General features: G+C 42.5%; 3 protein-coding genes across 5 annotated transcripts in view; 1 reads left to right on the top strand and 2 right to left on the bottom strand.

Annotated features, from left to right (window-relative positions):
- The window catches only part of rnf139 (ring finger protein 139), a 30,472-nt gene extending 13,044 nt beyond the window's left edge, over positions 1-17,428 (bottom strand). Inside the window, exons 1-8 of one of the 3 annotated variants that reach the window (XR_013969308.1) lie at positions 16,886-17,428; positions 9,239-9,894; positions 6,992-7,139; positions 6,768-6,874; positions 6,257-6,508; positions 1,657-2,027; positions 419-543; positions 26-152 (exon numbers count right to left, since the gene is read on the bottom strand). The gene's annotated coding sequence lies outside the window, so the exon portion shown is untranslated. Of the gene's footprint in view, positions 1-25; positions 154-418; positions 550-1,656; positions 2,028-6,256; positions 6,509-6,767; positions 6,875-6,991; positions 7,140-9,238; positions 9,895-16,885 lie in introns of those variants that run through there. The other 2 variants (XR_013969309.1, XM_080862838.1) reach the window with 2 other exon arrangements.
- Positions 17,429-18,469: 1,041 nt separating this feature from the next.
- On the bottom strand, positions 18,470-22,847 carry tatdn1 (TatD DNase domain containing 1). Its single transcript, XM_080862839.1, has 12 exons — positions 22,634-22,847; positions 21,455-21,520; positions 21,326-21,375; positions 20,768-20,831; positions 20,541-20,684; positions 20,362-20,404; positions 19,901-19,986; positions 19,779-19,819; positions 19,394-19,470; positions 19,243-19,313; positions 18,850-18,976; positions 18,470-18,726 (listed from the first exon to the last, which is right to left on the bottom strand). Exons 1-12 carry the CDS (start codon positions 22,704-22,706, stop codon positions 18,624-18,626), a joined length of 945 nt encoding a protein of 314 aa, XP_080718965.1. The 5' UTR covers positions 22,707-22,847; the 3' UTR covers positions 18,470-18,623.
- Positions 22,848-22,924: 77 nt separating this feature from the next.
- Positions 22,925-26,124, top strand: ndufb9 (NADH:ubiquinone oxidoreductase subunit B9). Its single transcript, XM_080862840.1, has 4 exons — positions 22,925-23,078; positions 24,641-24,833; positions 25,027-25,140; positions 25,756-26,124. The coding sequence occupies exons 1-4, from the start codon at positions 22,990-22,992 to the stop codon at positions 25,885-25,887; spliced, it is 528 nt and encodes a 175-aa protein (XP_080718966.1). The 5' UTR covers positions 22,925-22,989; the 3' UTR covers positions 25,888-26,124.
- Positions 26,125-26,226: the final 102 nt, after the last annotated feature.

Here is a 26,226-nt window from a genome sequence, read left to right as displayed (position 1 = left end):
AAAGCGTTTCCCTTTAGTGACTCACATGATATGACAGGGCTCATTCCGGTCCTTCAGGCAGTGTCCTGCCTCCCACTTCTTCTTTGTGGGAAATGTCGTTTTAACACATTTGGACCCGGCATGAGTGTTCTTCACACCACACCACGGGGCGTCTGGAAATGAGCAGGAAGGTGGAAATCCATAAATAACATGAATGTAGCATTTAAAGAACTGTAACATCAGCAAAATATTTCTATAAAGTGAGCACAAACCTATTTAATCTAATATATTCCCTCTTATTGGTGATACAGCTTCAACAAGAATATAAAACCAATGACTCCAGAGCTTTAAGAAAACTTTATATTAAAGGTTCACTGTGTGATCAAACTCAGGCCACATTCTGCCAAAAGCTTTAAAATAAACAGACGGTGTGACTCACCTGTTTCTATCATGAGCCTCTCTGTGGGGATCGAAAATAAGAGTGAAGCAGTAGCTCGACGTCATGTTTCTGCTTCCCTCTGTAGAGTCCTCTGAACATGGGATCTGTCAGATTCACCCCGATGTCTGAACAGCAAGAGGTCAGGATTTATCTACATGTACTGACTCACAGAGTGTTACTGATTGTATCTTTGGAATTAAAGCATCACAGTATTGGTACCAGCATCATGTGAGAGACGCTCTGAGGTCACGTTATACAATAACACTGAACACATTTAGCAGTAATGGATACTTTACTTACAGACAATAGAAACACACTGGAAATACAGTCATATAACAAAACGAGTAATTACAGATTACAGATTATCTGTCTTTAGCCTACAACATAAAAAACTATAATCAACACCTAAATTCTACAACAATCATGTACTGAGTTTAATAACAATTATTAGTTTTAAAGAATTTATTTCACTCCATTGGTAATCTTTATAGTGACTCACTGCGAGGTGCCGCATACTTTAAATACTTCTTTGACATACTTTGAAGCACAGGTAGGTTTTCATTAAGAAATTACTAGATGATTCTTTCAGAAATATTACCAATTAACAATTTTCTGTCAGCTAAGTTACTAAATTGCTTGGACACATCTAAGTACACTGAGAACTGCTCTGCTTTTTAGACATTTCCATTTTGTAGTCGTTAATATTTAAATGAGAGATGAGCTGCTGGATGTACTGATTTGCATCATTTTATCTCAGTTGATTTGAACTTTGTGTAGCTAGGACTACAACCCTACACAGCTTACAGCTGTCCTTAATGAAGAGCAACCACAGGCTGTATGCAGAGGAGCTTCACGGACAGGTAAAGGGTTTGACTTGGTTAAATCTAATATATGGACCAGCACAGAGCTCATGCTGTGCTATAGCTTCTTCATTGCCAGCACAACAGCACCAACTGCTGATCAGCTGATCAGTCTACTGTGAGCTGCCATCGTGGCAGCTGAACTACTGTAAACCTGAAATAAAGTGCCTGGTATACTGTATTCCTGCACAGCTGTGAGCCTGTCACTCAGTCTGTTCCTGCCGTGTTGTCATTTTCAAGAAGCTAACTTATTAGCACTGATGCTAACAAAACATGCAGGCTGCTCCGTTTAATAACCGTCAGCAGCAGCCAGTGACATTCGCTCTCTTCTACCTTTTCTGGTAGGGTTTAACAGGCGATAAAGCAGAGGCGACTTACCAATGAATTTGTTTTGTGCCATGGTTGAAATCAAAGTCCTCAATGTTCCTCAGCTGGTCACCGCGCACCTCCGGCAGGGAGTTGATCTTCTTGACGGCAGTGCGGCGGTTGATGAACGTTTTCCAGCCGTTCTTGGCCTGCAGGTAGATGTTAAAGTAAGCGTGCAGGCACATCGTGCAGGCGCGGATCTTGCTGCCTGACTCGAACATCATGGTGTAGACGCCATTTCCGAACATGATGACGCCGAACAGGAACTCGATGATGTTGCCCGTGGAGCGCACGTAGTAGACGTAGTCATCCAGCTTCTCCCACAGGACATTGGAGAATCCGTCAGCCATGAAGAGGCCGTAGACGGTCAAAGACACAACCACCTGGAGAGCAGGAAGCAGAAACAAGAGCTGAATTTAATCAGCAGAGATCAAAGCAGACGAGTGAACGGTTTCAGCTCCTGACAGGGAGCGAGCACGCCAACGGGAAGTTTGACAAACTCTCTGTGGTAGGACTTGACTTAAGCGGCCAAAGAAGTGCAGGAGGCTGATGCTGTCCAGTGTAGCAAGTGGTTTATTCACCATTTGTGACCCAAACAATATTTACAAAAAATAAATAAGAAACTCAACTCCATAGTTAACTCCGTTCAAATAAACATAACTGCACACAGCTACACTGACCTTTTTCCCCAAACACCTGAGTTCTTCTGCTTAAATCGTCCACTTAACCAAACAATTTCTCCTCTGGACTATTGCATTCAGTAGGTAAGATGAATATTATCGACCTCTACTGCAATTCTTTACTAGCAACATAAACTCTGGTGTAATCCATACATTACAACAATAAATCTATTTCTCTATAAACACTCTAAAATCAACTTTCTTAAATTACAAGAATTCTTCCCCTTCCGCACTTGGTCTCTTCCTGTGACCTCAGATGAACCCAGAAGCTATAAAGCAAGAAGTAAAACTACATTTCCTCCTTTTGTTTCTGGAAGACAGGTAGGTAAGGTGAGTTCTAACTAAACCAATTAACAGTTGAAATAAATAACATGTTAACTTAACAAACTTGTAGGAATTGATTTAAACCAAGATGTCATATTATATAATCTGTAAAAGTGCAAAACACAAACAAACCCGGGATAGTAGATGTTTGCCTACTACAGAATACATATGAAATATGGTTAAATCAAAACAAGAATGTTAACTAAGAATATGGACAAGTGGTACTCTGACCCACACTCTCCTTTAAATTCTGCTCTGTGTGTGTGTGTGTGTGTGTGTGTGTGTGTGTGTGTGTGTTCATGCTTCACTGCATGCTCCAAGTTAATTTGAGAAAGAAACATCCTGCATGCTGTTGATCGCCTGAACTCACAATTCATGTTTTAGTTGAAGTTTGTACATCTCTACTTAAATTGTTGTTCTTTAAAGTTTACTCCCTGAATAATGAACATTCACAAACGTAAAAATGCAACAGCCATACATCCTCTGTATATGTGACACGGAGCTGAAGCTGACCTCTGGTGACAGCTGGAATGTTTTTGGACCCTAAGCTTGAAGTAAACAGTCTAAAAATGTGTCGCCGCTCTCCTTCAGAACAGTTTGGATTCGACACCCACAAACTCGCCATTCCTCAGCGGGTCCCCAGGCTAATTTTAGTCAAGTGAGCATGCCCAGAATATCGAATGTAGGAGCCTGGTTCCATGTTCTTATAGTTACATTTGTCTCTAAGCAGTAGAAACACTAACTTACAAGTACTTTATATGCAAACTCACAACACTTAAGAATTTACAAACAGTATCTGTGGTTCCTTGTCCACCTCTCTGACTCAGTTTTACTGTTGTTGCTGACAAAGCCTGGCCCTCACCTCAGCTCTCCCCTCACCTGTCGAGGAGTGAGTTTGGGTTTTTAGAGACGTGCTGCAAAGGAAAAGTGGTGCGTTGGATTTAGCACAAAACATAAAGCGAGAGCATAACTGTGAAAAGGAATCCAGACAAGTAATCATTTAATCCTGATTATTTCTTGTTTTTGTAGGGCTAAATCATGCTCTTATATGCACATCAATCCGGTCATTATTGTTACACATTTGATTATTTAAGTAACAAGTTTTACTATTCCGGATCTCTTGATCTCTTCTTGACCTTAGGATGTTAATTTCATCCATCCATCCATCCATCCATTTTCTTCCGCTTATCCAGGGCCGGGTCGCGGGGCAAGCAGCCCAAGCAGAGAAGCCTAGACCTCCCTCTCCCCAGCCACCTCCTCCAGCTTATCTGGGGGAACACCAAGGCGTTCCCAGGCCAGCTGAGAGATATAATCTCTACAGCGTGTCCTGGGTCTGCCCCGGGGCCTCCTCCCGGTGGGACATGCCCGGATAACCTCACCCAGGAGGCGCCCATGGGGCATCCTTGTCAGATGCCTGAACCACCTCAGCTGGCTCCTTTCGATGTGGAGGAGCAGCGGCTCTACTCTGATCCCTTCTCGAATGGCCGAACTTCTCACCCCATCTCTAAGGGAGAGGCCAGCCACCCTTCGGAGTAAGCCCATTTCCGGCGCTTTTATTCGTGATCTCGTTCCTTCGGTCACTACTCACAGCTCGTGGCCACAGGTGAGGGTAGGGGCGTAGATCGACCGGTAAATTGAGAGCTTTGCTTTTACACTCAGCTCTCTCTTCACCATAACGGACCGGTACAGCGTCCGCATCACTCCAGCCGCTGCACCAATCCGTCTGTCGATTTCCCGCTCCCTTCTCCCATCACTCGTGAACAAGACCCCGAGATACTTGAACTCCTCCACTTGGGGCAGGGTCTCGTCCCTGACCCGGAGTGGGCACTCCACCCTTTTCCGGCTGAGGACCATGGCCTCAGATTTGGAGGTGCTGATACTCATTCCCACCGCTTCACACTCGGCTGCGAACCGTTTCAAGGCAAGCTGGAGGCCCTCACCTGATGAAGCCAACAGAACCACATCATCTGCGAAAAGCAGAGATGAGATTCTGAGACCACCGAATTGAAAGCCTTCCGCCACTTGGCTACGCCTAGAAATTCTGTCCATAAAAATTATGAACAGAATCTGTGACAAAGGGCAGCCCTGGTGGAGCCCATCACCTACCAGGAACGAGTCTGACTTCTTGCCGGCTATGCGGACCAAGCTCTTGCAACGGTCGTATAAGGACTGAATGGCCCATAGCAATGGGCCAGACACCACATACTCCCGGAGCACCCCCCACAGAACCCCCCGAGGGACACGGGCAAATGCCTTCTCCAAGTCCGCAAAACACATATAGACTGGTTGGGCAAACTCCCATGCACCCTCAAGTATCCTCGAGAGGATAAACAGCTGGTCCAGTGTTCCACAACCAGGACGAAAACCGCATTGTTCCTCCTGTATCCGAGGTTCGACTAACAGACGAACTCTCCTCTCCAGCACCCTGGCATATACTTTCCCAGGGAGGCTGAGGAGTGTGATTCCCCTGTAGTTGGAACACACCCTCCGGTTCCCATTCTTAAAGATGGGGACCACCATCCCAGCACACCCTCACTGCACGTTTGGGTCCGCCAGGTCTGTCCAGCGTCCTCCCTCGCCACATGATTCAACTCACTACCAGGTGGTGATCAGTTGACAGCTCAGCCCCTCTCTTTATCCGAGTGTCCAAAACATATGGCCTCAGGTCTGGTGATACAATTACAAAATTGATCATCGACCTTTGGCCTAGAGCGTCCTGATGCCATGTGCACTTATGGACACTCTTATGTTCGAACATGGTGTTCGTTATGGCCAAACTGTGGTTTGCACAGAAGTCCAATAACAAAACACCGCTCGGGTTCAGATCCAGGAGGCTGTTCCTCCCAATCACGCCCTTCCAGGTCTCACTGCCGTTGCCCATGTGAGCATCGAAGTCTCCCAGTAGGACAACAGAGTCCCCAGGAGGGGCACCCTCCAGTGCCCCACTCAGGGACTCCAAGAAAGCTGGGTACTCTGAACTGCCGCTCGGTGCATAAGCACAGACGACAGTCAGGACCTGTTCCCTGACCCGAAGGCGAAGGGAACAAACCCTCTTGTCCAATGGGAAACACCCCAACATACCAGCAGCAAGCCAAGGGGATACAAAGATACCCACCCTAGCCTGACGCCTCTCACCAGCAGACTGAGGAGACTGGTTCCAGAGCCCCGGCCATAAGTTGAGGTGAGCCTGACTATATCTAGCCAGTACCTCTCAACCTCACGCACTGGCTCAGGCTCCTTCCCCACCAGAGAGGTGACATTCCATGTCCCAATTGCCAGTCTTGGTAGCCGGGGATTGGGTCCGCCAGGGCCTCCACTCCTGGCCGCCGCCCGACTCGCACTGCACCCGGCCCCTAAGGTGCCTCCTGCGGGTGGTGGGCCTACAGGAAGATAGGCCCATGTCCCGTTTTCGGGCTGTGCCCGGCCGGGCCGCAAGGATGTTAATTCATTAATTTTTTTCATTAGTTTGAGTCATGCTGAGTCCAAAAAACCTCACATACGTGAAACTGAATGACTAATATAACGCACAAAAATCTCACAGACTGTGAAAACTTTGGGAGACATTGGACGTCATCAATTCCAGTCAAAGATAAATTGTTTGCGCTCACCTTGAGGCAGAGCTCAACACAGAAGGCGGTGACGGCAAAGAGCCAGGTGTTGAGGACGTAGTGATGCCAGAGGGCGTAGCTGAGCACCACGGGGAGTACAAAGAGCACCAGGGACACCAGCAGGACGGGGAAATGCCGCCGAAAAGAGGAGACATGGGAAGCGCTGAGAGACATGAGGACGGGGTCAGTCATGCCGTGAATGAAGTGCAGGATGGCGGTCAGCAGAAGGCACATGTACCGGCTTAGGCGGACCTGTGGATCAAAACGAAGACTAAGTTACGTGTACGAAGTTATTACGTTATAACCACGGGAATACAGGATTACAAAAGGAACAGTGAACTCTGCTACTGTGTGCAAATGTCATTTACAGTATAAATCATTAAACATGTTTTGTTAGTTTAGAGGGCAACATAACAATTCACACAGAGGTTAAAACAACAGAAAAATGAGAGAAAAACAGTTTGCCGGCTGCTTTGATGGTGTAAACTGGAAGCTCAAATCCGAAACGTACCAGACGTTCCTCAGGATCCAGGGTGCTGAGGCCAGTCTGAAGAGCCAGGATGAAAAACAGGACAGAAGCCTTGAAGCCCAACCGCTTGTCCTCCTCCTCAGTCGAACCTGAAGGTTCAAATTAAGAAAGCGCTCAACTCCAGAAGCATCCAAACAATTACATGAAGGGCAAATCAGGAAGGCTTTTACACCTGCTAGCACTCCAACTAACAATCTCAGTCATACCTATGAAAGCCAGGATGCTGAGACCCAGGTAATGTGCAACAGAGGAGATAACAGCACTCATCCCCAGCACAGTGAGCGTGGAGTCGCAGCCGGAGATGATCAGGTTACTCGTGAGATCCCAGAACACATCCCAGCTCAGCAGGTAACCCTGAAAACGGTGCAGTCACACAGGTACGCGCGTCACCTTTACTCATAATCCCTTTTAGCTTCAGTTCAGACTCTGCAGTCTTTTTAGGTGAGACTTTATTATTAACAGCAACACAGAACACGAAGAAGCAGCTTCAGTAGAAATGAGGTTGTTAAAGAATTATGACCTTGTTATGTAGTGTGCATCATTTTTAACTCCTCTTCAGACATCAGACACTGTTTATAAATTATTAAAAGAATATTTCACATTGAGATTTGTGCATTAATATATCTGTAAAACACTGCAAAGAGCTAATGTGCCAGCTGGACTTTACTTGGCTACAGTACACAGGAAACCTGTAGAGGTCACCTACATACATTTTAGGCTTTCAGAGATATTTTTAAAAACACAGGAGCTAATTTTTAGATATAATTACAGAAATCCAACAGGGGCGCCTGGGGCTGCAAAAGGAAAACTTCTTTTCCCAAACAAATATATGACTTTTGTAAACATTATGATATGTCAAAGACTCTGAATAAGGTCATTAACCAAATATCAATTCACTGTGGCTAACATGTTGTTAGCTTACCTTGCTTATGAAGTGACCATCATATAGCAAACATGTCCTGGAAGTGAAGTTTTTTTATCTAAAAAGTAGGGCTGGGCCATATTATACCGTTCACGGTAATACCGGTATAATGTTAGGCAACGATAGGAAAATGAAATATCGCGATAGAATATGAGTAAAACGCGCATGCGCAGTGCCTTTGTTTTCATACGCACGTGGCCGGTTGTTGAGTGAAACAAATGAACCAGAATTGGTTTGTAAAAATGGTGCAACTTCCGTGATGTGGAACTGGTTTTGTGTTTGTCCGTCAGATACACGACAAAGCACATTTTTTTGCAGAACATGCAAACGGCCGTCGTTATTGTCGTATTTGTCGGACTAAGATGCTCTTAAATCTGGGAATAATCTGGGTCCTAAACTCCGTAACTTCAGGTCAAACGAACACTGCAGCATCACTGAGAGTTAAAAACTGTCTAAATTCTTTCATCTTTAATAAAACGATCAGCATTGCTGCTTTACCAGGTGTAACTATGAAGTTTAACTTCCAGTCTCCAGGCATCCATGAAAACAAAATTTATTACATTTAACGGAGTTAGAAGTTAGCAGGAAGCTAGCGGAAGTTAGCTCGCTAGTTTTGCTAGTTACCTAAGCATGATATAGCATGTTCTGACTGAGAGATTTCTGAAAAAATTCAAACGTACAGCTCTGCTATCACTTCCAACATAAATGAAGACAGGAAACTAAACAGCAGTGACGTTTGTAGGGTTACTGAAGTTGGGCTAGCTGGTATATAATGATGTGCTACGTGATCGCTAGCGACACAGCTATGTTAGCATAACATAAACAGTGAAGCTGGAGGATGAACACTAACACTTTTCCACTTATAAAAGTTAACGTGAAGGTTCCTCATGGTTAGAGACAAATGCAATCGCATGGCAGGATGCTGTAAACGGACCAAACTTCAGTCAGGAGAACAACTGAGATAATCCATCCACAATACGAGGTTAGTCATTCATATACTGCAACAACATGGGAATAGAGCAGCTGCCAGAGAATTCAGCATTAATGAATCAATGGTACAGAAGTGGAGGAAGCAAGAAGAATGAGTTTAATAAAGTTTGATTTATCTGACTGCTTTGTTTCGCTTAATGTGCCTTATAATCCCGTGCACCTTATGGTCCGAAAAATACGTACTGCACACTGCAGTTTAATGTTGCAAAGCACCTCTTTTTAACTTCAGTGGATATTATACATGGTTATGCTCAGGATATGTCAGCCCATTTCTACTGGAAATGCCTTTTGGTTAAACTTTCAGCAAGGAATTTGCATTTGCACTGTTACATTTTTATAAAGCTTTAATGTACATAAAAACCAGCTTCTTGTTGAAGTGAAAATAAATGGAAGGTTGTCTTTTTGTGCTAGTAATGTTGTGGAGTTGTATTTTGTCTTGCATCAATTATATCGTCAGTTATATCGTTATCGCAAATTTTCAAATATATATCGTGATAAATATTTTTGGCCATATCGCCCTGCTCTACTAAAAAGCATTTACCTGTGCATCAGAGCTCCCATCTGCAGCTCCACCTGTGGCATCTCCGCTCTCTCTCCCCACCGCCTGCACCACGTAAACCAGTATCAGTGCCTGGGCTGTTACCCGGGTCAGCCAGAACACTCGAAGCACATCAGGGAACCTGATCCTCTTCCACGTGTCTTCCAGCAGCAGCTGGAGTCCGTAGATCCTGTACATGTGCCGTACGAGCAGGTAGACGTACCGGCATGAATAGTAGAACCATTTGAGCCTCGTGGCGAGGCAAACGGCTGTGCTGAGAGCCAGCACCAGGCCCGAGAACATTGCCACCAGATGCCTGACATCTGCAGGAAGTTCAATCATCAGCCCCCACAGAGGAATCATGATGTCCAGGACCACCAGCGCAGCAAACACCGACTGGAGGTTAAGCAAGAACACATAGCCAATCCCAAAGACGAGCTGGACCGCGGCCATGCCCAGCCACAGCGTCGGCCCGTTTCTAGGCAGCAACCTGAAGCCCAACGCTGCTTTGTAGTAGGCGTTGTAGAAGTCCATGTGGGAGGTGGCGTAGTAGTTTATGAGGACTGCTGCCATGCCAAGGAGGACAGCAAAGAATAGAGTGTAGAACTTAAACAAGGCTTTCTGAGAAAGCAGCAGCACCACAGTGGAGATGAGGACACCTGGAACACACCGGAGAAGCAGTCAGAAAGACAGGAAAGGCAAATATTTCTCACTGCAAACTGAACAAATGTCAAATGTCAGCTAACTGTAGCTTCCAAGTTTGTCTGATTATAGTGAGTATTTAGATCAATCTTTGTGAGAAAACAACAGATGCAGCACATTAAAGAATTTTGGAGCAAAATAATCAGCATAGAGTTGAGTAATCCTGATAAGTAAAAGGCTGAACAAGCAACATACATAATATAACAAAAATAGAAAAACAAATAAGAACAAAAACAAACAAAGAAATGCCTTTCACAGTCCATGTAATGCTACGTGCGCATTTGATAACACTATGATAAACTGATCGTACATACTGTAGAGGACCTCAACCAACCTGAGCCTTACTGCTTTAATATAAAGTTGTTCAAACATCTGGCACTATGGAGTCTCTGTTCCTGTACTAAACATAAAGAAACACGGCTACAGAAGCAAACCCAACAGCTACTCTCACTCCCTGTCCATCCAAACCCAGAGCTCTTGGCTAACACTTTCAGATGGCCCGAGCTGCTCAAAGGTCTGCAAACTGGAAAACTGAGGTACATAACCTGTTTGTTGACTCAACACAGAGAAGCTTTACTCTGTCACAGTGATGAAAACGAGGAGCTGTTATGAATTACGGTGTGTAGAGGAAACTCAAAGTTAGTCAGGCTACAGACTTATTCTATCAATAAATAAAAAGTGAAACAGATTTTTGTTAGTAGCAGCTCTGGTTATTACACAACACTAGTCCAGAATGCAATTCCCCTGTCCGAAAATATGACACGTGCCAAGACATACAAATGATGTGCATAAAGTGGGACACCAGGTCAACACACGTTGATATAAAGTCACAGGTACAGAGTTCAGACCAGAGAGCAGCTCTCTGGGTACAGTTAGAGGAGAAGAAGCGAGCTTTGTCAGGAAGAAGGACCTGAATATGATCCATCTGGGTCCAAGGTGCCTCTGAGGCCATCCGTGACACCACAAATCACACTTGTGACAACACACCTTCACGTTAGCCAGCTAGTTAGCTTGCGAGCTGATGGCGCCAAAGCAGCGTAAATTAGGGTTGAGGTGAAGCAGTTAAGCAGCGTGTCAGACGGATCTGCCCTGTGTAAATGTAATTGCTGGTCACTTAATCAGCTTTAGCCTGTCTGACAGGCATACATGCCAACCCTCCCGATTTTTCTGCGAGAATCCCGAATTTCAGTGCCCCTCCCAAAAATCTCCCGGAGCCACCATTCTCCCGAATTTCTCCCAATTTTCCTTCCGGACAACAAAATTGAAAAACCATATCCCAGATTGGCCCAGCCAATTCCAATTTCCAACAATGGCTACTACCACTGGAGCTACTTAGTTTAAATATTACTCTTATTAGTCTTTCGTGGTCGCAAAATTAACTTTTAACATATTTTCAGGCGAGAATGTAGCTGTGTAAACTTCAAATATCTGAGCCGGAGAGAACTCCCGGCACATCGTTTTCAAACCGCCGCAGTCTTTTGCCTCTCAGGTTAAACATGATATATAAGTCACTTAAATAACTTAAACATCTTTTTGTTTGGCCTTTTTCAGTGTTTTATTTTTTTCGTGAGTTAATCGGTTTGGCTGACATTAAAGTTATTAGATTCGATTAAATAAAACGTAATAATCCCTCGGGAGGGTTCCTGCGGGGTTTTCACACAGCTGAATAAACATCAAAAAGAAAACTGATTAAATAGAAGTGTGAGATGGTCGAAAATTTATGCCAGCGTTCGGTTATATTTTAGATAGGAAGGAGCAGATGCCAGAGTTTCACTCCACCGAGAGAGCTTGTCATGTAATTCTGAAGGCTAGACCGTGTCAGTTCCCAAATAGACAAAAACAAACTAAAAACCAGTGATAAACAACTTAAACATAAAAAAAAAAAATCACAAAGAAAAAACAATACAGTATCCACATCTGATGCAAAGAGTAAAACAGTGAAATGTGGATTATTAAATATTAGGTCTCTCTCCTCCAAGTCTCTGTTAGTACATGACTTAATAATTGATCAACAAATCGATTTACTCTGCCTCACAGAAACCTGGTTGCAGCAGGATGATTATGTTAATTTAAATGAATCAACACCCCCGAGTCATTCTAACTACCAGAAACATGGAAGCACAGGCCGAGGGGGCGGTGTGGCAGCAATTTTTCACACCAGCCTATTAATCAACCAAAGACCCAGACAGACTTTTAATTCATTTGAAAGTCTGATGCTTAGCCTCGTCCACCCCAGCTGTAAAACTCAGAAACCAGTCGTACTTGTTATCATCTATCGTCCACCTGGGCCTTACACAGAGTTTCTGTCTGATTTCTCAGACTTTATATCTAATTTAGTTCTGAGCTCAGATAAAATAATTATTGTGGGTGATTTTAACATCCATGTAGATGCTAAAAATGACAGCCTCAACATGGCATTTAGTCTGTTATTAGACTCAATTGGTTTCTCTCAAAATGTAAAAGAACCCACCCACCACTTTAATCACACTCTAGATCTTGTTTTAACATATGGCATAGAAACTGAACATTTAACAGTGTTTCCTGAAAACCCTCTGCTGTCTGATCATTTCCTGATAACATTTACATTTACAATAATTGATTACACAGCGGTGGAGAGTAGACTTTATCACAGTAGATGTCTTTCTGAAAGTGCTGTAACTAAGTTTAAGAATATAATCCACCCACTGTTATCATCTTCAATGCCCTGTACCAACACAGAGCAGAGCAGCTATCTGAACGCTACCCCAACAGAGGTCGATTATCTTGTTAATAATTTTACCTCCTCACTACGTACGACTCTGGATACTGTAGCTCCTGTGAAAACTAAGGTCTCTAATCAGAAGTACCTGACTCCGTGGTATAATTCTCAAACACGTACCCTAAAGCAGATGACTTGTAATCTGGAGAGGAAATGGCGTGTCACAAATTTAGAGGATCATCATTTAGCCTGGAGAAATAGTTTGTTACTTTATAAGAAAGCTCTCCGCAAAGCCAGAACATCTTACTATTCATCACTGATTGAAGAAAATAAGAACAACCCCAGGTTTCTCTTCAGCACTGTAGCCAGGCTGACAAACAGTCAGAGCTCTGTTGAGCCAACCATCCCTTTAACGTTAACTAGTAATGACTCCATGAACTTCTTCACAACTAAAATTTTAATCATTAGAGAAAAAAAAAATTACCAATAATCATCCCACAGATGTAATATTATCTACAGCTACTCTTAGTACCATTGATGTTAAGTTAGACTATTTTTCTCTAATTGATCTTTCTGAGTTAACTTCAATAATTACTTCCTCCAAACCATCAACATGTCTTTTAGACCCCATTCCTACAAAACTGCTCAAAGAAGTCCTGCCAATAATTAATGCTTCAATCTTAAATATGATCAACCTGTCTCTAATAACCAGCTATGTACCACAGGCCTTCAAATGGCAGTAGTTAAACCTTTACTCAAAAAGCCTCTCTAGACCCAGCAGTCTTAGCTAATTATAGGCCAATCTCCAACCTTCCTTTATATCAAACATTCTTGAAAGAGTAGTTGTCAAACAGCTAACAGATCATCTGCAGAGGAATGGTTTATTTGAAGAGTTTCAGTCAGGTTTCAGAGCTCAGCACAGCACAGAAACAGCTTTAGTGAAGGTTACAAATGATCTTCTTATGGTGGGTAACAGGTATCTCCGAAAACGTTAGAGTACTTATGCAAATATGTGATGTCTTGATGAATCGAGCAGGTATTTGAAGTTTAAAGATATTTTCATGCGAGAATGGTGCTGTGTAGTGATGTGACGTTCTGTATCGAGGCTTCGAAGCTTGTGTCGAGTAATGGAGGGGGCGTTTCCGCGATGCGCGTATCAAGGCTTGCTTCATTTATGGGAGGAGCTGAAAATGATGACGTCCGAAGCCTCGCTGCCCGGCTGTACCACGTGACTGGTTCATGAAGCGGTTCGAACTTTGCCACGAGATATGACAGCGATATAAACCCCTCAGACTCCATTCAAAATCTAGGTGTTTGATGGAGAGTTGCGGTTAGTGAGAGTTTGGAGGTTTATGAGAGTGAGGAGAGAAAGTCAGGAGAGAATGGAGCCAGCTAGGAAGAGGAGGATGTCCTCGCCTGTGTGGGAACATTTTGATTTTATTCCTCCCAACAAGGTATGTAAATTTCTACAGAAGATGTATTTTCATAATACTGATGGTGCAATAAAACTTATGTTAAGCTGTCTTGACTTTTGTACAAGGTGAAGTGTTTGCTATGTGCCAGGGAGCTGGGATATAACAACAACACCTCATCCATGCTTAGGCACTACAGAGCTTTGCATGAGAATAAGGGGAACACCGATTGTGGAGCAAGACCAGGTGAGCCATCAAATGTCATGATAATATAGCATGCTGTAATGTTACTAAATGATATAACAATATTATACAGCTGTAATAAGTTACGTGTGTGATATTTATATTTGTGCTTTGTCTTTATTGTCTTTCCTCAGGAGAACAATCTCCAATAGATGAAGACCTGGTCAGCATGGTGATTGAGGACTCCCAGCCATTTAGCATTGTGGAGGACAAAGGATTCAAAAGATTTGTTAAATCATTAAATCCTAGCTATGTTCTCCCCACTAAAGGTTATAAAAGCAGTGAAAATTTAGTTTTTACTGAATAAAATATGGGCAGGACTGACGCCTCAGTGTGTAGCTGTCCATACCTCAACGTTACAAAAGCACAACTACTGTCCACACCCCAACCACACCTCACCTCACAGTAAATGATCATTTCCATTTTAAACATTTCCAAATGATCATTTTCCATACTGCCAGTATAAATATACACAGTATACTGCCATCACTACAATATAGATGTTTTAAACACTCCTTTTGTTGTTGACATTTACAGGCTGTGTGCAAAAGGCCACACTCTTCAAATTCATGCCAACTAATATTTTTCCGTCCAGTAGGTGTCCTACTAGAGCAAATGAAGCTTCAAGAAGCTTTGCGCTGGGGTGAACCAATAGCTAGGTTTCATTTGACGTAGACGTGACGTCGACGTAAAGCGCGAAATTTGACTGCCGGTCGGAAGTGAAAAAGATAAGCGCAAAATCACAGACAGACAGTACGCAAAATGCCTATGTCCTGTTGTGTTTACGGATGCTCCAGTAGGTCGACCCGAGAAACTGATAAACGGTATTTTAGGGTACCAAAAATAGCCCAACGAAGAGGAGAAAAATGGAAAATTCTAACCGAAAAACGTAGGAAAAAATGGATTTTAAATTTACGTTTACAGTCGGGAGGAGCAGAGTCTGCCAATGCCCGTGTCTGCAGCGACCACTTCGTCAGAGGTAATGTTATGTTTGCAAACGAACTTATTAGCATTAGGTTGTCGTTAAATTCTCGTTTACTTAGTGCTTTTAAGTTAGTAGTCTAATATTGACTTGATTGGGACTATAGGCTGCCCAAGTGCCTATAGAGAAATCATTATCTAGGTGATGACATGACTGAATAGTTCTACCCTCTATCTGAAAAATGCATCTGAGTGTCATGAGGGATCTAAGGCAATCACACAAATTCTTAGCTGATGAATTCTTAGCTAAAAGAAAACACTCTCTCCCCACTACTACTGAAGTACACCTGCAAAATGCTAGCAGTGCCCTATGCGTATATGTGTGTGTGTGTGTATGTGTGTGTTCTCATTGCAATAACATCCTACTTAATTAGGCTACTAACCCTGCCATACAATTGCAATGAGCTGCAATCACTTCTCCATCCTCCTTTGCAATTACCCAAGTCTTCAGAGGTGTCTCGTTAGACCTCTGAGAATGGTTTACCTTGAAACAAACAACTGTCACTCTAACGAAGTCCTAAGGATGTGGCATGTTTGTTGACGTTAAAGCCGCTACCGCTAACTGTTAGCGTGTTTAAGATAAAGCAATATAAGAACAAACACTCACCCTTGCAAACACCAAACTGTATCCATCACGGAGACGTTTTGTTCCAAGGTTGTGGACCCACCCGCTGACAAAAAAAATTGTACGCCTCCAGACTCTTGAAAGCTTTCATTTGCTGCCTAGTGTAGTAAGAAGTCTGGAGGACCAAGTAGTTGGTGATATCCACAGCCTCGATAGTAGGCAAATCCTTTACTTCTGTGGTGTATTCGGACATTTTCAAAGAATACGGATCACGTCCGATATATTTTTTAACTATCTGTTTATATCTCTCCCGAGAAACGGGGTCTAAAGTTGCACAATAGCTGCTCTCCTGACTCTCCACAGTGTCCTCCATGTTTACTTCCGCCCTCCACTCAAAAATCGCGCTGCCTCCGCACGTCATCAGAACCACGTGACCGCAACCCAACTATTGGATGAAAAGCTTCAGTGCTTCATGAAGCTTCATCTGCCCATCACTAGTGCTGTGTAAAGTTTATTTTGTAACTCAGAAAGAGTAATATTTCAAACTCCGCCACTCTGTGTTCCTCCGTCACTGCCTCGTTTGAGTTTTGGACGAAATGGATTCTGGGATATTGCATTTCGTCATTTCGAGCTGATTGGAGACCAGAACAGCGAATCAGATTTTTTTGCATCCAAGTCTGTGATTGGCTGGTTTTGTGGCACAAATATAACGGTGAAGTTGAGCGCGCACGGGCAGAAATGTTAAGCGCGCGAGCAACACATTGAGAGCGAGCGCAAATGCAAAAACTGAGCGAGAGGGGCTGCTGTTGTGTGTATGGATAATAGCAAACACTGAAATACATTTTTTGCACGCAGGAATGAATTTTGTTCACTCAAATTCAGCTTTAATTCGCTCAAAATAAATTTCTCCTCAAAATACAACACTTGCACCTGCAAACTTTTCTTTACGTGCGCTCAGAATAGTGGCACAAAAATAACGCCATACTAAAGCTGCTAGCTCGTTGCTGTTGAGGGAAACTTAAGGGCTCCTTCATGTTAAAAATACTTACCCATGACTCTGACAAACACCTTCCCCATCGCCCCGGCCCAGCCCGAGCCAGGGTCGTAGTAAGAGTTAAAAATGGCGTCGATAATAAAAATACATGGAACTCGCAGAGCCACATCCAGCACCACCAAGGCCTGCTGGCCTATCCGGGCTTGGGTGGACGCCATACGGCTTTAGCGGAGGGCTTTTTACAGTCCTGTTGGGACCCAGCTATCCATGTAACGCTGAAATACGTGACGAGTCACCCGGCAGCAGTCCTTCGTCTTCAGTTTCGCTTTGCCCAACGTTTACTTGGCAGCTGGAAGCCTGCATCTGTCCGCCATGTTCGTCCACCTCAACCTCCTGTTGCTTCTCCGGGTTACAGCCGGCAGCCGGTAAACTTCACGCCCCCATCAGACCCGGCGCTGTCCGCTGTCACAAAACCAGTGAAGGCATCTCTAAATGTCAGTTTGTCAGTGCTGTGAAAGTGCCACTTGACTTCTTTTTAAAAAAAAAAAAAACCCAAAGAAGTTGCTAGGCTGTTACGACGTATCGCGTCAGTGGGCGTGGCAGCTGACGTAACATTTCTACAAACTATAAAATTACACAGCGTCATTTTTTTCTGTGTCCTGTTTGCTACATGTTTTAATGTAGACGTTATTTTGCTTTCAGAGGATGGTTTGCTAGTACAGACATCCATAAATAAAATATAACACAGACTTAATATAATAGACCATTATAGAAGTATATTAAATATATTTCAGTTTACTATATTTAGATTTCAGATTAGTTTTTATACCTTATTGAGATATTTGTTGTGTCTTATCGTATTTGATTTATTGAGCTAAAAACAAACACATTTCAAAGACTTTGGGATTTCCGAACATCTCGAGGATCCACAAAAGTTGTGGGAAAATATTCTATGGACGGAGAAAACTGAAGACAAAAGTTAAAAACTTGAACTTTTTGAAAGGTACAAATACAAATACTGTTACATCTGGCATTAAACTAAGGCAGCTTTTCATAAAAAGAAGGTCATATAAACAGTCAAACACGGTGGCGGTAATGTGATGGTCGGGGGCTGCTTTGCTGCTTCTGGACCTGGATGACTCGCCGTAACTGATAGAATCATAAATTCTGTTGTCTTCCAGAAAGTCTTTCAAGCTCAAGAGCGCTCAAGTTATGCAGCAGCACAATGATAGTGACACACCAGCAAGTCCACCCCTGCATGACTTAAAAACACAAACCTCTGAGAATGCTTTTGATGGACTTCAGCATGACTCTAAAACAAGCTGACTGAATTAAAATCATTTTGCAAAGAACATTTGGCCAAAGACTCATCGCCAGGTACTGAAAACGGCTGATTTTAGCTCTTGTTGCAAATGTTGGCACAGCCAGTTTATTAGGTTTTGTATAACTTTTTATATTAATAAATTAACATTTGAAAACTGCATTTGCTTGGGTTACTTTTGTATAATATTAAAACTTGTTTGATGATCTGAAGCAAAAGCACTGTAGGGGTACTTGAACAATCACAAACATCAAAGCTTTTTGTGTGGTTTGAATAAACTCATTAACATTTATGTTTTTCTAAACACAACAACTGATGTGTTCCTTATGAAAAAAATATGTTTATTGTGCATTAACAGAGGACTGTAAACACAAATAATATAACAGTATAAGTGGTTTGTCCTGAGGCGCACAAACAGATTCATAAAAGAATATTAATGACACATCGGTGAGTCTGATGATGTCATTTATTATCAGCTTGAGCTGAAGAAGACTTTGACAGTGTTGTTGTAGATTGTGTTGCCCAGCTCCAGTGGATCCTCCTCCCTCGCTGCTGCCATCACCTCCAGGACTTGTCTGCAAGAGACAAATAGTGAAATCTTAAAATTAAAGGTCTATTGTGTTTAACAATATTCATGCTTCAGTGCGACGTCTGATTGTATCCATTGATTTATAAAGCGTTTCCCTTTAGTGACTCACATGATATGACAGGGCTCATTCCGGTCCTTCAGGCAGTGTCCTGCCTCCCACTTCTTCTTTGTGGGAAATGTCGTTTTAACACATTTGGACCCGGCATGAGTGTTCTTCACACCACACCACGGGGCGTCTGGAAATGAGCAGGAAGGTGGAAATCCATAAATAACATGAATGTAGCATTTAAAGAACTGTAACATCAGCAAAACATTTCTATAAAGTGAGCACAAACCTATTTAATCTAATATATTCCCTCTTATTGGTGATACAGCTTCAACAAGAATATAAAACCAATGACTCCAGAGCTTTAAGAAAACTTTATATTAAAGGTTCCCTGTGTGATCAAACTCAGGCCACATTCTGCCAAAAGCTTTAAAATAAACAGACGGTGTGACTCACCTGTTTCTATCATGAGCCTCTCTGTGGGGATCGACTTCATAGCTTCAATATTGGCCTCTGTTTTCAAGGAACTGAAAGATATGGAAGTGAGACTCAGTGTGATTCAGGTCACGTTCAAGGAAACCGAACAACATTTCTCAGATTATCCCACCATCCATTTATTCCAATATAGAGGTCCAGGTCAATGAGAGCAGCAGCATCTTCTGCAGTTCCATCAAACGAGTGGACCTGAAATTCAAATGAGCAATGACGCAGAAGAATTTTGATCAGATTCATTCATAAAGTGACTCAGTGGCTTTTTAAATATGCAAACTAGTTTTATTGAATGAAATCAGGTTTGTTTGTGAATTTATCCCAACAAAAGTATTAACTTCACAGAATTTTACATTTTAGGTCCTTAATCTGTTCAGTTTACATCGAGTATTGTAACCTGTCACAGAAATAATTCACTTTTACACAGGTTGTTTTTGCATCCCCAGAATTTGGAAAGCATATCCTCCTCTGTCTATGATATTTAGATATCATATCATCCTTACCACTCCTCCAACACATCGGTCTCGATTTCTCTTCATGATGTCTGTGGAAACAAAAACAGTTGAATGTTTCGCATAAAAATCAAATTCCTGAACCAGATCAGGTGTCTGCTTCACAAACCTACCAATGAACTCCTGATGGGAGTTTCTGCAGTGGAGGAACATGGGCAGCTTGGTCTCCTCCGCCAGGTCAAACTGCCTCTCAAAGTATCTGCAACACACCAGGAGCAAATTGAGGCACAGGAAACAAAAGTCCACGAGGGCCATTTAAGCTAAAGGCCATTTTCTTATAGACTTCTAAAGAAAGCAGGTTAAAGGTACTTTCACTTTTCAGACTCGGAAACAATCTGCAAGTCTGTGGAGTCATAGATGAACCATAATGTTTATTAGAAGGAAATTAGAAGGAAATCTTCAGGGGAAAAAAAGCTTTTAGACTTTTTGGCACATCTATCAGGTTTCACTGGTAACTTTAAGGATGCAGTCACTATTAAAATTCCCAATGTGCCCTTAAAAAATGGCCGCCGAGTGGCAAGTTTTGCTTCTAGAAGGCCGTTTTTCAAAACTCGTGAAAATCACACAAACTTACTTGAGCTGAGTTTCTTTTGAGCAAAATTCCAGCCTGTCAAAATCTGAAACGAGGAGAAAAGAAACATATTCATAGTTGAACGCTAAGAGTGGGTAACCCACAGAGTGAAAAATAAATAAGGTGTAAATGAAGACTTATTTCTGTCATGTACATTCATACACGTGCTCGTGTACACACACCCAGTCCACACTCTCCGATGGCCACCACCTTTCCTCTGTGTGCTGCTGCCAGCTCCCTCAGCCCAGTTAAATACTGGGATTCTCCATTCTGCTCAAACTCGCCGCACCGGGTGGGATGGCAGCCGACCGTGCAGTAGAACTCATCTGTGATGAAGGAGGGGGCTTGTTAAAGGTGAGACGCTCCAGCACGGAGGGAAACATTAGGTAGGTTTGGCTGTCATTATCACCTCTGGTCTCAGCTAGTTTAAGAGCTTCCCTGCTGTCGTCAAGGCTCCCCCCTGTGATCATAAACTGCAGTGAAGCAACAGATAAAACACGCAATCATTAAAACTGAGAACAAATAACTTTCAAATTACACATTTCCAACAAACACAAAAAAGAGTAACTATGAGTTTATATTATGTTTTATATCTGCATCGGCATCCTGACTACTTGCACCACAATTCTTTAGCATATATAATAAGGCTCAGCATGATAGAGTATACCAGCTTATATGTTGAGTGTACTTAAAATGTAGGTGAGGCTTTTTTTTGTTCTTGTTCTTCTCTTCTTTCCCTCATCGCCCAGTCCATATCAGGGAGTGAAATAAATGAGGGTTTTGTCCGGGATATTAACACTCATAAACATCTCCAACAGCTATTAGCCAAACTGTTGCTGTAAAAATCTCTATCATCCCAGAATTTCACGATGATCTTTTTAAAACAAATCAACACTGCAGCGATCCCTGAAGTCATGGCTATGATTAAAATACATGAGGCTTCATCAAAGTGATGGACACAGCATACCTTTTCAACTCCTACTTTGAGAGCTCGGTCAATGATCTCATTGAAGTCATCTGTCAGGAAAACGTGAGACTCAGAAAGACATCATGTGAACAGCTCCACAGTGAAAATAAGAGTGAAGCAGTAGCTCACCGTCATGTTTCTGCTTCCCTCTGTAGAGTCCTCTGAACATGGGATCTGTCAGATTCACCCCGATGTCTGAACAGCAAGAGGTCAGGATTTATCTACATGTACTGACTCACAGAGTGTTACTGATTGTATCTTTGGAATTAAAGCATCACAGTATTGGTACCAGCATCATGCGAGAGACGCTCTGAGGTCACGTTATACAATAACACTGAACACATTTAGCAGTAATGGATACTTTACTTACAGACAATAGAAACACACTGGAAATACAGTCATATAACAAAACGAGTAATTACAGATTACAGATTATCTGTCTTTAGCCTACAACATAAAAAACTATAATCAACACCTAAATTCTACAACAGTCATGAACTGAGTTTAATAACAATTATTAGTTTTAAAGAGTTTATTTCACTCCATTGGTAATCTTTATAGTGACTCACTGCGAGGTGCCGCATACTTTAAATACTTCTTTGACATACTTTGAAGCACAGGTAGGTTTTCATTAAGAAATTACTAGATGATTCTTTCAGAAATATTACCAATTAACAATTTTCTGTCAGCTAAGTTACTAAATTGCTTGGACACATCTAAGTACACTGAGAACTGCTCTGCTTTTTAGACATTTCCATTTTGTAGTCGTTAATATTTAAATGAGAGATGAGCTGCTGGGTGTACTGATTTGCATCATTTTATCTCAGTTGATTTTAACTTTGTGTAGTTAGGACTACAACCCTACACAGCTTACAGCTGTCCTTAATGAAGAGCAACCACAGGCTGTATGCAGAGGAGCTTCACGGACAGGTAAAGGGTTTGACTTGGTTAAATCTAATATATGGACCAGCACAGAGCTCATGCTGTGCTATAGCTTCTTCATTGCCAGCACAACAGCACCAACTGCTGATCAGCTGATCAGTCTACTGTGAGCTGCCATCGTGGCAGCTGAACTACTGTAAACCTGAAATAAAGTGCCCGGTATACTGTATTCCTGCACAGCTGTGAGCCTGTCACTCAGTCTGTTCCTGCTGTGTTGTCATTTTCAAGAAGCTAACTTATTAGCACTGATGCTAACAAAACATGCAGGCTGCTCCGTTTAATAACCGTCAGCAGCAGCCAGTGACACTCGCTCTCTTCTACCTTTTCTGGTAGGGTTTAACAGGCGATAAAGCAGAGGCGACTTACCAATGAATTTGTTTTGTGCCATGGTTGAAATTCTCCCAGAAAGAACTACACATGCAGCTCTCACCAATCCCATAATGCCGCAATACCGTAATAACTGTAACAGACCGGATCACTGTTACTGAAAAAGATTTTCGGCTACTCTTCTCATCTTATCCAAACATTTTAGACAATATCGAAAACATTTCGACGCGTGAAGATAATTTACACTTGTATAACTTACACTTAATGCGTGACCAAAAAGAAATGTAATATATTCGCGCTGCTTTTTTTAATATTTACGGGTTTAGCTTCCAGATGCCACAAAATCCCAGAATCCTTCGCGCTGCTCGGCGAGAAGGTGACAGGGGACGGCTAACATGGCCTCTGCCTATCTCACTCACCAGCAGAAAGTGCTGCGGCTTTACAAGAAGTCCTTGAGACACCTCGAGTCGTGGTGCATATTTAGGTAAGAAGGGCTTCTTAGTTAGTGTGGGACTGTGGAAAAATATAGATTATCGGTGTTTTACATGCAGTAAGTTCACTGTCCTGCTAAGCTAACAGCTGCTAAACCAGGTCACTCATTCCTCAAGTCTGACAGTTACACCTCCAAAGTGTTATCTTTGTTTCTCCACTTGTCATTCAGATGGGAATGTGCGTAAGAGATCGCGAAGTTGCAATAGTTTCATTTTAATCTTTTTGAGCAGGAGTCAGTATATGTTACTTGTATTTACATGGCGCCAGCTAGCGTCAAAAGCAGCTAATAATAAAGTTCTAGCTGAGCTCCCACTTGGCTCAGCTGCAGACAGGTTATTAAACACATTACTCTACTTAATCATCAGAGGCACTAGTCTAAACTTTATGTGGAAAATACTCCAAAGTTGGTTGCCATGATGTTTAATATTTAGGATAACTAGTATTCATTCAGTCACTCGGATGTAGCGTTATTTGTGTCAGTTCTGGTCTATGTGAATAAATGAAAGGCTTTCATTGGTGAAAGATCAATACATACAGTTAGGTCAGTAAGATTTTGGACATTTATCCATCCATCCGTCATCTTCTATTTATATGGAGTTAGGTTGTGGTGTCAGCAGGCTAAGTATTCCAGATATCCTTCCCCACACCCATACTTTCCAGTACCTCCTGAGGTGTTCCTAGATCACATGAGATCTCCAACGAGTTCTGAGTCCACCCCAGGGTTTCTTTCTGGTTTATCAGGAAGCATCCTAACATGATGCCCGAGCGACTTTGACCATCTCCTTTTACCACACGGGAGCAGCGTCTCTGCTCCAAAATCTGTTATGCTGAGCTCAGACATCGTATGGAGGAAACTAGTTTCAGCCTCATGCATTTGAGAGCATACCTTGTCTGTCAGATTTCATTACCATCGGTGAGGTCTGGGCTCAGACTGGTAAATTGAAAAGTTGGCCTTTCCGCTCTCTTTACCATCCCAGCCTCATACAACACACACATTACTGCTGACGCCACACCAATCCATTGGTCAAACTCGTGCTCCACATTACAGATCTAATTTTACACTAGTAGTCAGCCAGTATTTAAATTATTATTAGAGTTTTGTGCTTGTTTAGAAATATAACCTGCCTGCAGGAGCTTCACATTATGAAAAGAGATGGACAGAAGAATCAGTATCAGGGTTTTAATGTGAATCACCATGTTACCCACGTCAGCATAGTCTTTCTAATGAGGATTGAAGGCTGCTCCTTTAAGTTGAGATGTTATTTATGTTGATTGCAAGAACAATAATATATATTTTCATTTTAGAAAAAGTAAAGAGAAAATTGTTCATTTTCCTTCTTTAGAGTTTGTTTTTAAAATGTTTTGCACTGATGATATTAAGTTTTAAGCAAAGTCTTGTCTATTTTTATAGATAAAATTCATATGTAATGTTTCTGTTAGTATAAAATATACACATGCTTATATTTTAACACTTTTTTTCTCTTGATGTCATGTAGTTGCTTCAAACATGTTGGTGGTCTCTCTTGAGGTCTGACTGTTGTTTTGTCATTATAGAGACAAGTACCGTTTCTATGCCTGCTTACTGCGGGCTCGCTTTGATGAAAACAAGACTGAGAAGGACATGGTAAAGGCCACCATGATGCTAAAGGCAGGAGAGGAGGAATTCTGGACCAACCAACATCCTCAGCCCTACATCTTCCCCGACTCTCCTGGGGGGACCTCATATGAGAGATACGAGTGCTACAAGGTAAAACAGAGCAACCATGAAATTATTTCGTTCTGTATCTAACTTTCTTTTTTCTGGACCTAACTTCTGGTCTGTTTGAACTAACTGGGAACAAGTACAGGAAAACATTTGATGTTAGAAACTTGAAGTGAAAACGCTGGCTGTCCTAATGTTGGATAGAGACGTGTCTGTGAGCTCTGCTTTGTCTCTGTAGGTCCCAGAGTGGGTGCTGGACCACTGGCACCCCTCGGAGAAGGCCATGTATCCTGATTATTTCTCCAAGAGAGAGCAGTGGAAGAAACTGAGGAATCAGAGCTGGGAGAAAGAGGTGGGCAGCAAACATTTACATGCCAGCATTACTTTTGACCTCCTTGTTTAACCTGGTCTCCTTTGCCAATGACAAGAAAGGTGCTACTTCTTGTTTACTGTTCCATATAGCTCAGCTTTTAGACTCTTCTTGGTTTTCTACTCTTGGATTCGTATGACGTCATTGAGAGCAGATAATCCTAGACTTGGTCACAGCTTAACGAGAGCTGAGTTGATTGGTTAACTAGGTTAATTGGTGATTTTAAATTGGCTGTAGGTGTGAATATGAGTCTGTCTCTCGGTGTTAGCCCTGTGATAGGCTTGTCTGTCACCCTATGACATCTGGGATAAGTTCCAGCCCCTCTGCAAACCTGATTGGATAAATGGTTAAGAAACTTGATGGCTGGAGATAAATGGCTTGTTTTAGACAGGATGATCTAAGGCCTGTATAAGATAAATAGGAATTATTTTGAACTGTAAGTCATGCAAAGCTATACAAGCAGAGCCCAATGCTGAGAACATGGAGCTAGAACTGAATGTAAGGGTCCCTGTTGATGACCAACTCCAGTAGGTGGCACCAGAGTGCTTTTGTTGGACTGGAAAGTTCAGGTCACCATTTCCTTCCTTTTACTTCCAGGTTGCCCAGCTAGAGGCTGAGACCCCTGCTGTTGGACCGAAGTCCGAAGCTCTCCCTCCTGCCCGCAAAGAGGGCGACCTCCCCCCTCTGTGGTGGCAGTTCGTCACCCGTCCCAGGGAGCGCCCCACATAAAGGATCTTTTTCACGTGGGCCTGCTCGTTCCTGCAACCTGAAGAAAATCTCACAACAACAGCATGAAGACAGGCTGACCCGTCATTACCATCTGTCTGTACAGAGTCGTTTCTAAAGGAGTTCACCGGTGCAGGTTGCATTAATTAAGAAAAACAGCCTTTGTGAATTCAGAGTGACTCAGAAGTCCTGTAGATGTACCAGTTAATTCCTGTTCTAATAAATGTGTATTAAAACTGACTGTGTGTTTTACTGCAGCTGAAACGTTTGTTTGTCAGACGTTTATTAGGTGTACCTGAAGGTCTGATCGACCAGATCATTTTACATGTTTCAGGAGTAAAC

The sequence above is a fragment of the Rhamphochromis sp. 'chilingali' genome (assembly GCF_963969265.1).
Source record: "Rhamphochromis sp. 'chilingali' genome assembly, chromosome: 17".
NCBI classification, from domain to species: Eukaryota; Metazoa; Chordata; class Actinopteri; order Cichliformes; family Cichlidae; genus Rhamphochromis; species Rhamphochromis sp. 'chilingali'.
Note: the sequence above shows the minus strand (reverse complement) of the source record. Positions and strands in the feature narration are given on the sequence as shown.

Excerpts from the sequence above, each read along its gene's own strand:
- ndufb9 (XM_080862840.1), top strand. The coding sequence starts at position 22,990 with ATGGCCTCTGCCTATCTCACTCACCAGCAGAAAGTGCTGCGGCTTTAC. Across the intron at positions 23,079-24,640 it reads GAGTCGTGGTGCATATTTAG|AGACAAGTACCGTTTCTATG; the intron begins GTAAGAAGGGCT and ends TTGTCATTATAG. Across the intron at positions 25,141-25,755 it reads ATCAGAGCTGGGAGAAAGAG|GTTGCCCAGCTAGAGGCTGA; the intron begins GTGGGCAGCAAA and ends TTTTACTTCCAG.
- tatdn1 (XM_080862839.1), bottom strand. The coding sequence starts at position 22,706 with ATGGGATTGGTGAGAGCTGCATGTGTAGTTCTTTCTGGGAGAATTTCA. Across the intron at positions 21,521-22,633 it reads GGCACAAAACAAATTCATTG|ACATCGGGGTGAATCTGACA; the intron begins GTAAGTCGCCTC and ends CTTGCTGTTCAG. Across the intron at positions 21,376-21,454 it reads AGGGAAGCAGAAACATGACG|ATGACTTCAATGAGATCATT; the intron begins GTGAGCTACTGC and ends TTTTCCTGACAG.